Genomic DNA, 14,172 nt, shown 5'->3' on the forward strand with positions numbered 1-14,172 from the left:
GGGGGAAAGATGCCTGCTCAAAAAGAGCGTTGTGCGCCAGGGGCTCGGCATTGGTTTTTGTTTCTGTGGAGGGGGGAATTGTGCCCAGTGATAAACGTATGTGCAAGTCGGTGTCGGGGTGGTATCTGACAAGTCGTCCCCGACGGAATCGGATCTTCGGACGCCGGGGATCTTATCGGTGGCGCCTCTATAATGTTTGGGCGGGGGAGGCGACCCAGGCGAAAAAAGGCGGGCGCGGGTGGTTATTCTCGGTGATGTGGGGTAATGATTTGTTGGCGGGGAGGGTTCAAGGTTACGGGTGGTAGACCAGTCCAAAGTCCACTGTCCTGTCCTCGCCACCTGGCAGTCCCGGGTCCCACCAGCGCGATAAACGTCCGGGAAGGATTTGGTGTGCGCTGCTGATGCGCAATGCTGTGCTGTTTCTGTGTCTTGCGTGTTCGTAGCGTACCAGGTAGGTAGGTAGGTAGGCTGGCTGAGCTGAGACGAAGCTGAGCTGATGCGGAGGGGTAACGCCCGTTCAAGGCGTCAGCACCCAGAGTAGAAACCTCCGGCAGGGAGAAGAGAATATTCGGTAGCGGCTGTTGGTTGTCATGATAAGCTCTGAGGTGAAGGCAGCGAATGTTCGTCCTGGGCGCGGAGTCAGGAGAGAAGCTCGTCTTTCTTTCTTACTGAGGTGGACGCAAGAGAGAAAGAGAACTGCGACCTGGTCGTCGACGGTAACGTTGTTCGACGAGAGGAAAAAAAAGGGTGAAGAAGGGGAGAGGTGGTCGATCCCTCTTGTATCTTCTCTAAGTTCGGGAACAAGGGAGTGGGAGCCGGCCGCAGAAATATCACTCTGGCAGATGACGACCTTACTGGTGGTCTGGTCCCTAGCAATGGGGGAGGGGGCGCGAGCAAGCAATGCTGCCGACAAGGAACGGCCTGGTCCGGATGTGCAGCAGGCAAGACTCCACCGCGGGTAAGAGTGGTGGTGTTCAAAAAAGGGTAGGGATGAAATGAGTTGCTGCAAGCGACCCAAAGGTGGTGAATGGCGGAGAGGAGAGAGCAAACGAGGCGGGATAATGATAAGGAAGAAGTTTGACCGTCTCGTCAAGCCCGACGGGAAATCAGAAGGAGGAAAAGCGAGATGCAGTTAATTTTGAAGCCACGAGCGGAATTTTCTGAGGCTGTGGAACAACCAAGCTATCGCTTGCTGCTTGCTGCGAGTTGCTGCGTGTTGCTGCAAGGTTTCGTGGGTTCGGCGTGGGTAGGTGGTTCCAGACAGAAATGGGGGCCGCACTTCTCTGTGCTGGCGTTTCAAGCCTGAAGACGGAGATGGCCTAAAGGACCACGATGGTGATGATGTTTCACCACGACTTGTATGTGCCCAGGTCACTAAATTGTTCGCTGACGTAGCGTCGGCTTTGACCAAGGACGGGCTGAAAGAGGCACAGGATCCGGGGTCGCCGTCCTGATAAGTTTGGGCCAGGCGAATATATCCTGCCGGGAGGTTCTCCTTTATGCCGGAATTAAAAAAGGGGGGGTTGAGTCGGAACTGCGTGTTGTGAATATGACCTGTGATGTGGGAAGGGGAGGGGGGTACGAGACAGAGCTCAACGACAAAGAAAAAGAAGGGAAAAGGAAGAGAAAAATAAAGTCGAGCGGACAACGAAGAGAAAAAGAGTCATCGCCAGCACAGCGCCAGCGACGGACAGCGACTGCGACAACGGGCAGCGGCAACAGCAGCGCTCAGCGAGAGCCAACAGGACCAGCGGCATAGGGTAACGGTGGCAAGCGAATCGAGTGGCCGTCACAGGCGTGAATGGATGCGATGTGGGCGTCTACGGTCAGTCTCCGAGTCCTGTTTCGCTGGACGTCAGCCCATCAGCAACAAGCCTTTTTGCCTTTGGGCAGCAATGCTCCTTTCCCTTGCCTTGACTTGCGCACACCACCACCACTACCCTGGAAGGTAGACACTACCCTGGAAGGAAGAATGCCCTGGTAAATTCCATGTTCGTGGTCAAAATCCCGGCCAGACCAGATCGGCCTGTGGCAATCTCCACGCAAATGCGCAACTACTCAGTTGCTCAGAAGACGCGAGCGAGCGGGCTGGTGCCGCCTCTCCCACCTGCATCTGCGCGAATGCGGATGCGCAGCCTCCTTTGGACGTTGCATGTAAAGCGTTCGTGCGTGGGCTGCCCACCTCCCTCGAGGTATCGATTACCCACGGCGAGTGGTAGATAGCCAAGCAAGTTCCCGCGCGACTTCGCACCGCGCAAATGCGTGTATTTCAGTCATCGTCATCCTTATCGCCATTGGGATTCCGTGGAGGACGTGTCGTGGGGAAGCGGCCATAATGTTGGATTGGGCGCCATCTCTTGAGCAAGCGGCGAGCTGCGTGCTTGTTATTGCCTCTGAGGGATGATATGTGCTGCCAATCGACGTCGCACACCCCCATAGTCTGCTTACTCGGAGACGTAGACCGCTGAGGGAAAGTACTGGCCGACGATCGTCCTCACGGCCTCTCTTGCTGCTGCGCCAGTATGAACAACACGGAAGGACTGGTAAGGCAGAATGCCACGCGACAACGTGGAAGGCCCGAGTCTCGGCGAACCACAAGCATGGGGCCGTGTGCGTACCTAGGTATGCTGCGCGAAAAGAAGACATTGGGGGCCAGCCCAAGTCTCAGGATAAAGACGCAAAAATAGGCGCGGTGCGTTGCAAGGCCGCAGCATGTGTGCCCAATGAACGAGGATGGAGATGACCTCCCATCCAGCGATCTGCAAGAGGGAGGAGGCTGGAAGGTGGATGCTGGAGTACTCGAACGTTCTCACACCCAGCAGCCCGCCCGTCTGCGAGCCTCGTTTTGACGTAGCACCTGCCCGGCTACCTACCTATCATGCGTATCTAGGTAGGTACTTTAGGGGCATGCATCAGGTCGCCAAGGCTGTTCCTCATGATACACATCTTGCACACATGCTGCTCTTCTTGAGGCTTCAGATCGCCGGATGTCTTCCAAGCAAACCAGGATCATAGAAGAAACGCACAAAAACTGTCACTGAATTCGCTGCCATGACTTGACTCATCTGTTGACCTCCAGGACGCGGCGTAGCGGATCGCCCCCCCTGTTCTTCCTGCACCTCCAGCGCACATTGCGCCATTGCGCATACCCCTAGGCCCCTACCCTCCCCCCCTCCCTCGGCGCCAACGCGGACAGGCAACGGGCGCGATCCATCCGTCTGCAGGTCCCGTCCCCGTTCTTCCCCTCCTTCGCCATATCATCGTCAACCCCTCACATGGACGCTACTTTCTATCGTGGCACGCTCGCACCACTGTCGTAACCGAATTTCACGTGATAATCCCTCAATGTACCATCCCCGTCACATTGTGACGGCAGGAAAGCATGTGTGTTCCATGCGGAAACTCAACACTGCATTACAGCTATTTGCGAGGGTATTAAAAGCACAGGCTCGGAGAGCCCATGTCTGACCCCTCCCTAAGGTACGAAATCATGCCCGAGTCCCCATGTCTCCTCCGCTCAACGCCACACCTTTCCCGAACGCCTTGACCATACTGTACCTCGTCGCGATGAGGAGGCGGACCAGAAATAAAGGAAATGCAGCAAGTGGTCCAGCTCCTTCCGTCGCACACAACCATCGGCTATGTAATCCTTTTGTCGTGAGCTGTCAAGTACCGTCCTAGAATGCGAGGCGGCTTCCCTGCGAGCTGTCAAGTACCGTCCTAGAATGTGAGGCGGCTTCCCTGCGTGGGAACAGGGTTCGTGGAGCGCCTCTGAGTCGCCGCCGTCTTAGGCATGGGCTTCGTCGTCTTTGAATTGCGCCTCTGCTGCTTACGCGGTGGGAGCGGCTCCTACTCGCCCTTGCCCGAAGTAACCTTGGCAGCCTGGATCGCACTCATCTTGGTGATCCAGGCGGGCGCCGGCTGCACCTTGCGAACAGTGCGCAGGTCGTCGGAAGAGTAGCCGGGAACCCGAATGTTGTACTTGCGCTCGAGAACAAGTTGAATGTCGCGGATCTCGAGCACCTTGGAGCCGCGTTCCTTGGCGTTCCGGCAGGCGGCGTGCAAGACGTTATCCACGAAGCTGTCTGCCAAGGTCAAGACGTTCTGGTTTTTTTTTTTGTGTGTTAGCCGTGCTCTTTCCTCGACGCTACAGTGCATTCATGTACTCACCTCCTCCACCTCAGGACTGAGGAGATTGCCCTCCTGGCCCTCGGCTGTCCCGCCACAGACCTGGCGGACGAGCTCGTCAAGTTTCTTCTTGCTGAGAACGCGATCTCCCTCGGCCTCGTGCGAGAAGGCTGGAATCTTTCCGAGGGCAGGGTGTCCCATGACACCACCGGCGATGCCAGTGCCGCCGGTGTATGTGGGACGGCCGGCACCGGCGTTGTTGACCATGTTGACCGGCTGCGGGACCTGGGTCGCTTTTTCGGGCAGTTGCTTGGGTATGGGAAGCTTTGATTGCAGCGTTTGCGTCTGCTGTGTGGGTTGACCAGGGTGAGGCTGAGGATGTCCTTGCTGAGAGTTACCAATGGCGCCAGAGCCCATAACACCTTGACTAATGGGTCCTGCCGATGAAGGTGTGCCTGCACTAGGTTGGACGGGCGTGGCCGCGACAGGTTGAGAGTTGACTCTCTGGTTCGCGCGAGAAACGGCAGCAGAGTGACTAAGTGCCTGAGTGCTCACTCCAGCCGCTCCCGTCTGAGGTGTCTGAATGCGCGCCGCGGCTTGCGTGGGTGTGCCTGCAGACTGTGGTTGGCCAGCAGTGCCAGCAACGGAAGCAACAGCGGTGTTGACCGGAGGTGGTTGAATGTGTTGGTTCTGCTGCGGCGGCGGGGCAGTCGTAGCGGGCTGGGCTTGAGGTGCAGGTTGTGAGTTTGCGGCAAGTGCCTGCTGGCCCTGAGGCTGCTGGGGCAGTTGAGATTGTTGTTGTCGTGTCGTCACCCCGTTGGCAACTGGTGAGGCACGGCCCGCGGCATTCATCTGCTGCATCTTTGCTGCCTCGACAACTGCTGGGGCCGCTGCTGGCTGTGCAATCTGCTGTGTGCCTGACACAGGCTGAGGGGTGCTTGCTTGAGGGACAGCCTGTGCAACATTTGCAGCCCCAGGTGCATTGGGATTGTTCTGCTGCGCAGGACGAGCCGCTGCAGCTGCGTTTTGTGCATTGGGGTTGGCTTTGCTGATCTCCTGCGTCTTCCTGAAGTTTTGAACAAACATCTGGGCCTCTTGGAAGACTTTCTGGCTGTGGTCTTTGCGAATTTGAATCTGTTTCTGTTCCTCTGGACCCAAAGGATTCCCCTTGTCCTGCCTATCCTTGACGGCAGCATTCAGCTTTCGCAGGGTGTTTCCCATATGCTCCATCTGCATCAACGAACGCACGTAGCGCTGCTTTATGTCAGCGCTCCACTTCGCGGCCATCTCTGGGCCCTTTTCAACAATCTGTGGCGGAGGGTTGAAGGTCATTGACCGAATATGGTTCAAAATATGCTCTGGAACATTGGGTGGCTGCGACTGTTGCTGCTGCTGCTGTTGAGGCTGCTGCTGCTGCTGCTGAGGAGCCTGCTTTTGAGGTTGCTGCTGCTGAACTTGCTGCTGAGGTTGCTGAGCCTGCTGAGGAGGAGCCTGGGGAGGAGCTGAAGCGGCCGCGTTTGCGGCCGGTGCTGGACTGGCATTCGCCGGAAGAGAGGCTGCCGGGTTCGCCTTTGGCGCATCAGGGGCATCAGGAGCTACTGCTGCCGTGTTTTGCGTGGCTGGCGTCTCTGCGGGAGCAGGTGGTGCGGGCGATGCGCTTGCTGCCGGTTGCGTGCTGCGCTGGGTCTGTTGTCCAGCCTGACCTTGCTGCTGGGCTTGCTGCTTCTGGGCTTGCTGCATCTGTTGAAGCCTGCGGGCCTGGAGCTTTCCCATGAGCATCTTGGTGAAGTCCTGGATCTTCTTCTTTGCGTCCTGGTGGTCTGATGTTTCCTCTCCGTGTGATTCCATCGTGTTCCACAATGACCTCAGACCACGTTCATATTTGAGCTTCTCTTCGTCATTGAGGACGGGCAGGTTGCGCATCATCTCCGGTCGGTACATTGTTGAGCGCTGGTTGTTCGCGGCAGCAGGATGTCCAGCGGCGCCTTGCTGCGCGTTGGGCTGGGGCTGGCCCTGCGGCGCAGGCTGGCCCTGGGTGTTCATGGTGATGAAGTAGGTTGACGAAGTCGCGGAGATGTGTGTCGTATCGAGCGTAAATGCGTTCGTTGATTATATGTGTAAGATCGGGGTTGAGGATATGCGGGGGGCGCTGCCACTGATGACGGAAGATATTGTCTACGGTGATCGTCGAATGCTTGATCGAAGCTGGGAAATGTTCACGAGAGGTCACAAACGCGACCGTGTGCCATCCTGGTCGATGCATGATTCCACAGTCCCCGCGGCTCTAGTGCCACATCTTAGTCAGGAGCCCAGTATTTATGTGCACCGCCACACAAGATGCGACAATTGTCCAGATATCACGTTGACAATACAGTACAGAACGACTGCTTCAGTAGTTGAAATGTGCGATCACGAAAGATCTGTCTCGATCGCTTTAATCGTCAATCTTCATATACCGAAGGTCCATATTCCTCGACTTGTGTTTGTAAAGTACCTTCATGTTGGCCTCATCGCAAGCTACGGCTTGCGATTTACAGGTAGGCAGGATCCGGCTCAAGGACTGGGAGAGAGAGGTGCTTCATCAGCATCGCTCTCCCCAGCAAGGCAGCGGCAGTAAACTGCATAACGTGCGAGCCTGAATGCACGATGATCTTCGAGTATTTTTGAATGCAATCACACATGTAGAGATGCTACTTGAAACGCTTCGTCCTCATCGCATCGTGCCCCAAACACGTCTCTCCCATCTCTGCGGATTATGTAAGTCAGCTCTCGAGAGACAGCTTGGGCAGCTGGGCAGGCAGACAGGCAACATCGACAACGTCACCCACGGTCACTACAGCAGGAGCGACTGCCACTGGTTCCGGCCCCAGTAATTTGCTGCGCTAGCTTTCGGTACGTACCCAGTACCTCGCTGCTGGGCACCATCACCGCACATAGCCCTGTACCCCCATTACCGCGCCCCCGTCGCACCTGTCGTGACCTGGCCAGGCTCAATCTTTGAAGCTCGATGTTCCATCGCCTTCCTGCATCACAAGACAAATCAGCATCGACAGCACCAACACCACAACAAACCCCCATCAACGACAGACACCCATCCCCACCGTCTCGGCATCTGACTACCTTCAGCACGCCTAGGCGCCTCTATTCGCACTTATCCACGAAGACACGTGCTCCGATATCGTGACACGCAGCCAGCTCCTACTGCCGGGCGCGCCTTGCAGTCGACTCGCTACGATCATCGAGTCACCAAGCAACCCAGAAACCATTCCAAAACCAACAGCCCCCGTCACTATGCCAGGAAAGACCCCCAATAGTAACGGCAACAAGCCTACCCAGAACGGATACAGGAGTACCAAAGATGTCGACATGAAGGACGCGAAGTCCAAGAACAAGAAGGGCGCCAAGGACGGCGACGAGGAGATGACGGTCGTGGTCCCTCCTTCCAAGGGCACCAAGCAGTCCTCGACTCTGCCACCGCCGGATGCTGATGGTGATGTTGCTATGGGTGACGAAGAGAATGCCGACGACGATGGCGCTGTCAAGGTTGATCCTGTCGTCCAAGCCGTGGCAGGTATGTGGCAACGCTGCTCTCTGCGAGCTTGGTGCATGTTGATGCTGGTGCTGACGAATTGTTCACAACAGACATCAAGAGCAACTTTGCGCTGCTTGACCGTGCCGTTGCACTGTTCGATGCCCGATTCTCCCTCCGAGCGCTGAGGTCAATCTCGACTATCCGCAAACGCCTGACCCCAGACGTCATCGCCCAAGCAATTGTCGAAACCTTCCCCGCGACCGTCACATCTGGTAACGCAGCTAAACAGCTCCTTATTGCCATTGGTCGAGAGAGTCTGCCACTGGGCCAGTCTTCTGCTTCGGAGATGGAGGTCGACAGTGATGTCTCGAAGGCCGCCACCAAGAACGGCTCCAAGAAGGAAGTCAAGGAGATCATTCCCGAGGTTGACCTTTTCCTCGGTATTCTGATCCAGGTCCATCTCTTCGACACGAAGCAGTTCCAACGTGGTGCCGATTTCTCAAAGTACCTCTCGGATCGGATCCAATCCCTCAACCGCCGCACACTGGATTCGCTGTCTGCCAAGGTCTACTTCTATTACTCGCTTTTCTGCGAGCACCTCAACCCCCAGCCGCCTTCTCCCCAGTCCCCCGTCGTTGCCATCCGCCCAACGCTCCTCGCTGCCCTGCGTACTGCGGTGCTGCGCAAGGACATTGACACACAGGCCTCGGTCATTGTTCTGCTGCTACGCAATTATCTCTTGACGTCTCACATCTCCCAAGCTGATCTACTCGTCTCCCACACCCAGTTCCCGGAGAACGCCGTCAACAACCAGGTTGCCCGCTTCCTGTACTATCTTGGGCGTATTCGCGCGGTCCAGCTGCGCTACACCGAAGCACACGAGCATCTTACTGCCGCGACGAGGAAGGCGCCATCGAGTGCCTGCGCGGCGGGCTTTTCAGCCACCGCTACAAAGCTCCTTTTGGTTGTAGAGCTGCTGATGGGTGATATCCCTGAGCGGTCAACTTTCCGTCAGCCTACTCTGGAGCTAGCGCTTCACCCGTACTTCCTGCTGGTGCAGGCTGTGCGCGTCGGTAACCTCGAAGACTTCGAGACCATTATCGCAGACCACGCCGACGTCTTCCGACGGGACGGCACTTACACCCTGATTCTTCGTTTGAGGCAAAACGTTATCAAGACTGGCATTCGCATGATGTCCCTGTCTTACTCCCGAATTTCGCTGCGGGACATCTGCATCCGCCTCCACCTCGGAAGCGAGGAGTCGGCTGAATACATTGTCGCCAAAGCCATTCGCGATGGTGTGATCGAGGCTACCCTGGACCGCGAGCACGGATTTATGAAGAGCAAGGAGATCGGAGACGTCTATGCCACGCGAGAGCCGGGCGAGGCTTTCCACGACCGCATCCGTGCCTGCTTGGCTCTGCACGACGAGAGCGTCAAGGTAAGCTGATTGAAAATCTCAGGATCCACTACTATTGTGCTGACATCCGAAACCTAGGCTATGCGCTTCCCCATGAACCAGCATCGCCTGGAGCTGAAGAATGCTCAAGAGGCTCGGGAGCGTGAGAGGGAGATGGCAAAGGAAATCCAAGAGGGTGACCTTGACGAGGATGACCTTGGCGGCGAGTTTGACGGCATGTAATCGCTCTTGCGCTTCCTTTCTGTGTTAGCTACGAAATTGCGCTCCTTCTTCGAATGCGCGAACCACCGATGCTGCGTGGGCTGTTCCTTTAATCCGTCAACGAGGACAGCTTTCCAGTGTCTGGCTCTTTAGGGAATAGATCATTCGGTCGGGAAAGATTCGAGGTGACGCGAGGCAGGAGAACGAGAATGACAGGTGCGTCTGCTTCGGACAGGGCATGTGCGTGTGCGTGGTTCAACGGGTTGCCTATGTGCGCTCGTCGTGTACTAGATATGGCGAAGACGAGGGCTGCGTGAGCAAATCAAAGCTGCTATCATTACGTCGTGCTGCAGTGTGGCGCTGTGCAACTGTTCAACAGGACCGAAATCCTCCCGAGCCATGTCCCTATGTCTTTCTTCCTAGTCGTCGTAGTGTCGCTCCATCTTCTAGGACTCTGTGGGCTGGGAGTTTTTGTTCCGTGCCGATGGCCAGATGAAGGCGATTTGGCAGCGGGTGCCTGCATTAGTTTGAGATCAATGTGACTCTTGACTCGAGATCAACTGTTTGACATAAGGGATGTGTATCTGAGCAGACATGGACTACGATTCTCCTAGGTGAAGACCCAGGTGTAACGAGGGCTCCATCTTCATCGGAGTTCGGCCCAATACATGTATCTATGTTGTGGTCCTCCTCAACAATTATCTACCTTGGACTGAATGTGAAAGTCCTGATCGCTTTCAGAGTCTTTGAATCATGCCTAGCTGGACTATCGAAGGTCAGCTTCTACCGCGTGTGACAGCTCAGACTCCATCCGACATGGACGGAAGCACCATGATGCACTCGACTCCTCCGTATCCGTATTCTCGCGTAACCAGCTTTCCGCTCTGGCCTCCCGAGGACCTACCCAATAGCACGCATACCCGTATCCCGGGATCGCATCAAATCTCAAGCAGCCGGTCTCTTTCATCCTTTAAAGGCACCCTTGGCCTCTGCCTCGAAAGCTCAGTCAATCCCAAACCCCATGTCTCCGTCCTCTCAAGCTCACATGACCTCTCGAACCCCAGGCAGACATCCCAAGCAAAATGGTGAGCCTCCCGCTCTTGACGCACAGTACCATCATCCACCAGGAGACTAACCTCGCCTTTCTGCGCCAGAGACTTGCCAGTCTGCTCCCTCTAGCCCTCTCCCCCCTCATGACCGCGTCCGAACCGGCATTCTGGTTCTGCACCGCCCCGCTGCCGCTCGCCCGAGACGCCCCAGGCCGCGCCGCCCTCGTGCGCGCCGCGGCAGCCTTCACGCGCCTCTACGGCGCGGAACCCCTGACGCTGGCGCCGGAGCAGGCGCAGGTTGCGGTCTGCGACGGGCTGCTCTTCGGGCTGTGGAACGGGGCGGCCGAGTCTGCCACGGAGGAGCTCGGCGGCCGGGTGCGCGCGGCGCAGGCTGATCCGGGGATCGGGACGCAGTGCCTCGGTGCGGCGGACGGTGGCGAGGCTGGCGGGGCGGAGGACATGGTGCTGAGCTACATGTTTGGCGTTGCGGAAGATGGGTGGGAGGACTGGCGGGGCGGGCTGACCGAGGTGAGGAAGTGCGCGTGATCAACGACGTGAGAGCAAGATGAGGATGCAGAGAGAGAGGCGTTCGGGTTTTAAGAACAGGAGCACCATAGAATGCTGGCGCAACGCATGCTGACAACGCTTCATTACTTCATGTCTATCGCTTCGACTCTAATTACAACTAATGATATCTTGCTCGGCCGCCGCCGCCGGGTCCGGAAGGATACCGCCGCCCGTTGACGATGAAGGGCACCGGTTTCTTCGCACCTGGTGATGGTGCTGTGACGGCGTTCCACATTTCACGAATGGTTGGGCGTTGATTCGGCAGCATGCTGTACTGCAAGCTATACAGGTTTCTTCGATTGATGGGCGGGACGAATTGGCCTGTGAGGAGGGAGAAGAGCACACGCGGCGAGAGGTAGTGCTTGCGGATGCGGTTGCCCATCTGGAAATACTGGTGGAACATGGCGCCGAAGGTAAGGGGTATGGGCTTGTGCACTGTTAGCAGGCCATCCACCTGGATTTACGAATGGCTTGTAATGAGACGGACCTTGAGATAGATGACGGACGTCGGGGTTTGGGAAGAGGTCTGGAGATGAGACCTCACGTCAACAGTATTACGCAGCTCATACCGGATACCTCCTGAGGTATGATTAGCTGAGAAAAACAAGCATCTTCGTTCGAAAGACGTACCGGGCAGGCGTCCGGGGTCCTTGACCCGCAGCATCAGAGCAAAGAGAGGGAAATGGTTGAGGCAGGATAGGAGAGTGTCGAGGACCGCTTTCAAGCTGATGATGACCATGCGAGCCACGGCAAAGTTGAGGTAGAACACAACAACGGTCGGCAGGAGGAAGAAGAGGACGGTAAAAAGGATGGTGCCGACGAGCAGCTGGTCGAGGTCATAGTCGCAAGAATCGATACGATTTCGGAGGATGTTGTGTTTCTTGCCCCTGAAGAGATGGAATAGCGAGATGAGGATGGTCAGCTGCCAGTGGAAAATGCGTGCAGACGCCATGTAGAAACAATGTATGTGGACAGTCAGAAGCGAAAGGAGGTCGGACACCACGGCGATTGGCATACTCGCCCCGGCGAAACTGGAGAAGCCGACAAACCACACGACATGTGGAAGCATCTTCTGGGTGATAACAATACACCCTGTATGTCTGTTAGCCATGCTTCCTTTTCGACGTGTGAGCAAGCACTGCATACCTGACCAATACTCAATGACCCAGAGAAACAGGTCGCCAAGAAACAAAGCCAGCTCACGGTTGAGCTTCAGGCCAGCCGGGTAACCCATGAGCCACGAGATGCTTCTCCGCAAGGCCTCGACGGTGTACGTCTGCAGCAACTGCGCGATCGAACCTGCGACCCACTCTCCGTTGTCGATGATGTAGGAACCCAGGGCGATGCCAATTATGACATCGTTAGCGACCAGCCAAAGGCTGTTGTAGAAGCGGATGTAGTCCGGGTGGCTTGTGGTGATGCTCTCCCAGTTGTCCTTGCGCTGCCGAAGTGTCCTGTACTGTATCGGCCAATAACAAAACTGTTGTAACCGGATCTCAACTTGCTGCGCAGTTGCCGATATGTCCTTGAGGGCCGCGTAGTGAGGTCGCGCACGCCACTCAAGGATACGCAGCAGCACCTCGGCGACGGCTCGATGCCCCATGAGCATGTACACGAATCCCCATTGGATGACAGGAAACAGGTACAGCACGACGAGATCCCACACGTAGTTCCTCATCGTCTCCGCGTGCTCTGCCACACGCTCCGACACACTGAGCGCTCGCTTAGGGCGGGTTCCTATGCGTGAGACGTTCTTCTGAAGAAGGCGCTCAAGCTCGTAAGCCCAATTGACCTGACTGATGATCTTGGGCAACGCCTTCTCCTTCAACGATGGCGAGCGCTTGACTATGATGTGTTGCTTCAGCTTCTCGACGAGCTTGCGCTTCTGCTCCTTCTGCCGGTTCTCCAAGCGCTCGTGCTCCAATTCGCTTTCGACTTCTTCGGCACTTGGCGCGTTGTCCCCAAGAGCAAGCGATATCGGTCGCAACGATATGTATTGCATCTTGCTGGGCAGAGGTCGGTCGTAGAGAATGATCTGGATACTCGTAGCCTTGGCGCATGTGATCTGCGGCACCCTGCAGCCGCTTGCTGTCACGGCTGAGATGAGGAAAGGGTCCAGCACAACATCCTCGCCAGCGTTCGTCAGTCCCAGCACATGCATCGAGGCATGTCCGCACCGTTCGTAGATATGGCTGACGGGATGAGGGGAGTTACGGAACAGCGTTCCGACCTTGAAGGCGAACTCGACATGGCCCGGCTGTTGATCGCACTGTCAGCGCAGGTCCCGAAAAAGCACAAAAGACGGGCCACGGAGGATGCTTACGTCGACGTGGTCCAGCACCGCAACGACAAAGACATCCAGAGGGGAGTTGCGCCAGCCCACAACGACGCCCGACAGCTCTGACCTCTGGATGTCTGTGGGCCAAAATATCCTCATCAAGCCATCGCTTCCTTGCATGACAGTCGCGAGTTCGTGCAGCGCGATCAGAACGAACCCCGCCTACGTAATTGTTCTCGAGCCGACACGCCAGAGGCGGGAGATCGTGGGTGCTGCGCGAAGCGTTTGGTCAGCACATGCTAGCTTGTAGATCGACTGCGAGTCGCACATGCACAGAACATGTCTCATGGAAGAGGACGCATAAGCTCCGGGGGTAGGGGAGGGGAGCAGTTGGTTTGGTCGTACCAGAGTAGCCTCTCTCGTCGCAAGACGTTCCACGGGGATGAATATGAAGCAGTAAAGGAGGGTCAAGAGAGCGAACCCTTTGGCGGCGCGTTGCTATTTGCGATGGCGCACACGGTTAGAACATTTGATACGGGGCAGGGCAGCGCAGAGCAGCGCAAAAGAACCAGGCAAGGTCTTTGGAAGAAAGTAGATCTTACAACGACTCCGTGGTCCCAGGCAAAGATGGCAAGCTCGTAGAGGCGCGTAACGAGGTCCCATCGAGCGGTGATGTAGCCGGCTACGAAGATGGCAAAGCTGACGACCGAGAGGGGGTGCATAGAATCGCTATGTCCTGGGGCATCGCATGCCGAGCTTAAATGTGGTCGCCAAGATGGAGTTGAAGCTCGGAATTGGTGCGAGTGAAAAGCTCGAGGGGGGGACACCTTTTGGAGGGGGGGGGGGGGGGGGGGGAACAGTCTTGAACGCATTGGAAAACGGAAAGAAAGTTACAGGAGGGGGAATGGGGGGGGGAGGAACCCCGCCAGAGCCGGGGGCAAACAACAAGAGCGGAATCGAATGAGCAGACAAAATGATGTATTTGTTTTATATGGAG

The 14,172-nt window shown here is 56.6% G+C and overlaps 4 protein-coding genes across 4 annotated transcripts; 2 read left to right on the forward strand and 2 right to left on the reverse strand.

The window, feature by feature from the left end:
- Positions 1–3,849: 3,849 nt before the first annotated feature.
- VDAG_00839 (transcription initiation factor TFIID subunit 12) lies at positions 3,850–6,171 on the reverse strand (the record flags this gene model as incomplete). Its single annotated transcript, XM_009649725.1, has 2 exons — positions 3,850–4,104; positions 4,171–6,171. 2 exons carry the CDS (start codon positions 6,169–6,171, stop codon positions 3,850–3,852), a joined length of 2,256 nt encoding a protein of 751 aa, XP_009648020.1.
- A 984-nt stretch (positions 6,172–7,155) lies between these two features.
- On the forward strand, positions 7,156–9,628 carry VDAG_00840 (26S proteasome non-ATPase regulatory subunit 3). Its single transcript, XM_009649726.1, has 3 exons — positions 7,156–7,699; positions 7,771–9,101; positions 9,159–9,628. Exons 1-3 carry the CDS (start codon positions 7,420–7,422, stop codon positions 9,300–9,302), a joined length of 1,755 nt encoding a protein of 584 aa, XP_009648021.1. The 5' UTR covers positions 7,156–7,419; the 3' UTR covers positions 9,303–9,628.
- Positions 9,629–10,363: 735 nt separating this feature from the next.
- On the forward strand, positions 10,364–10,876 carry VDAG_00841 (uncharacterized protein; the record flags this gene model as incomplete). Its single annotated transcript, XM_009649727.1, has 1 exon — positions 10,364–10,876. One exon carries the CDS (start codon positions 10,364–10,366, stop codon positions 10,874–10,876), a length of 513 nt encoding a protein of 170 aa, XP_009648022.1.
- Positions 10,877–11,015: 139 nt separating this feature from the next.
- On the reverse strand, positions 11,016–13,897 carry VDAG_00842 (phosphatidylinositol N-acetylglucosaminyltransferase subunit GPI1; the record flags this gene model as incomplete). Its single annotated transcript, XM_009649728.1, has 7 exons — positions 11,016–11,324; positions 11,385–11,476; positions 11,528–11,989; positions 12,044–13,154; positions 13,221–13,397; positions 13,581–13,673; positions 13,778–13,897. The coding sequence occupies 7 exons, from the start codon at positions 13,895–13,897 to the stop codon at positions 11,016–11,018; spliced, it is 2,364 nt and encodes a 787-aa protein (XP_009648023.1).
- Positions 13,898–14,172: the final 275 nt, after the last annotated feature.

This window comes from Verticillium dahliae, genomic scaffold (genome assembly GCF_000150675.1).
Source record: "Verticillium dahliae VdLs.17 supercont1.2 genomic scaffold, whole genome shotgun sequence".
NCBI classification, from domain to species: domain Eukaryota; kingdom Fungi; phylum Ascomycota; class Sordariomycetes; order Glomerellales; family Plectosphaerellaceae; genus Verticillium; species Verticillium dahliae.

Excerpts from the sequence above, each read along its gene's own strand:
- VDAG_00840 (XM_009649726.1), top strand. The coding sequence starts at position 7,420 with ATGCCAGGAAAGACCCCCAATAGTAACGGCAACAAGCCTACCCAGAAC. Across the intron at positions 7,700-7,770 it reads TGTCGTCCAAGCCGTGGCAG|ACATCAAGAGCAACTTTGCG; the intron begins GTATGTGGCAAC and ends TGTTCACAACAG. Across the intron at positions 9,102-9,158 it reads TGCACGACGAGAGCGTCAAG|GCTATGCGCTTCCCCATGAA; the intron begins GTAAGCTGATTG and ends TCCGAAACCTAG.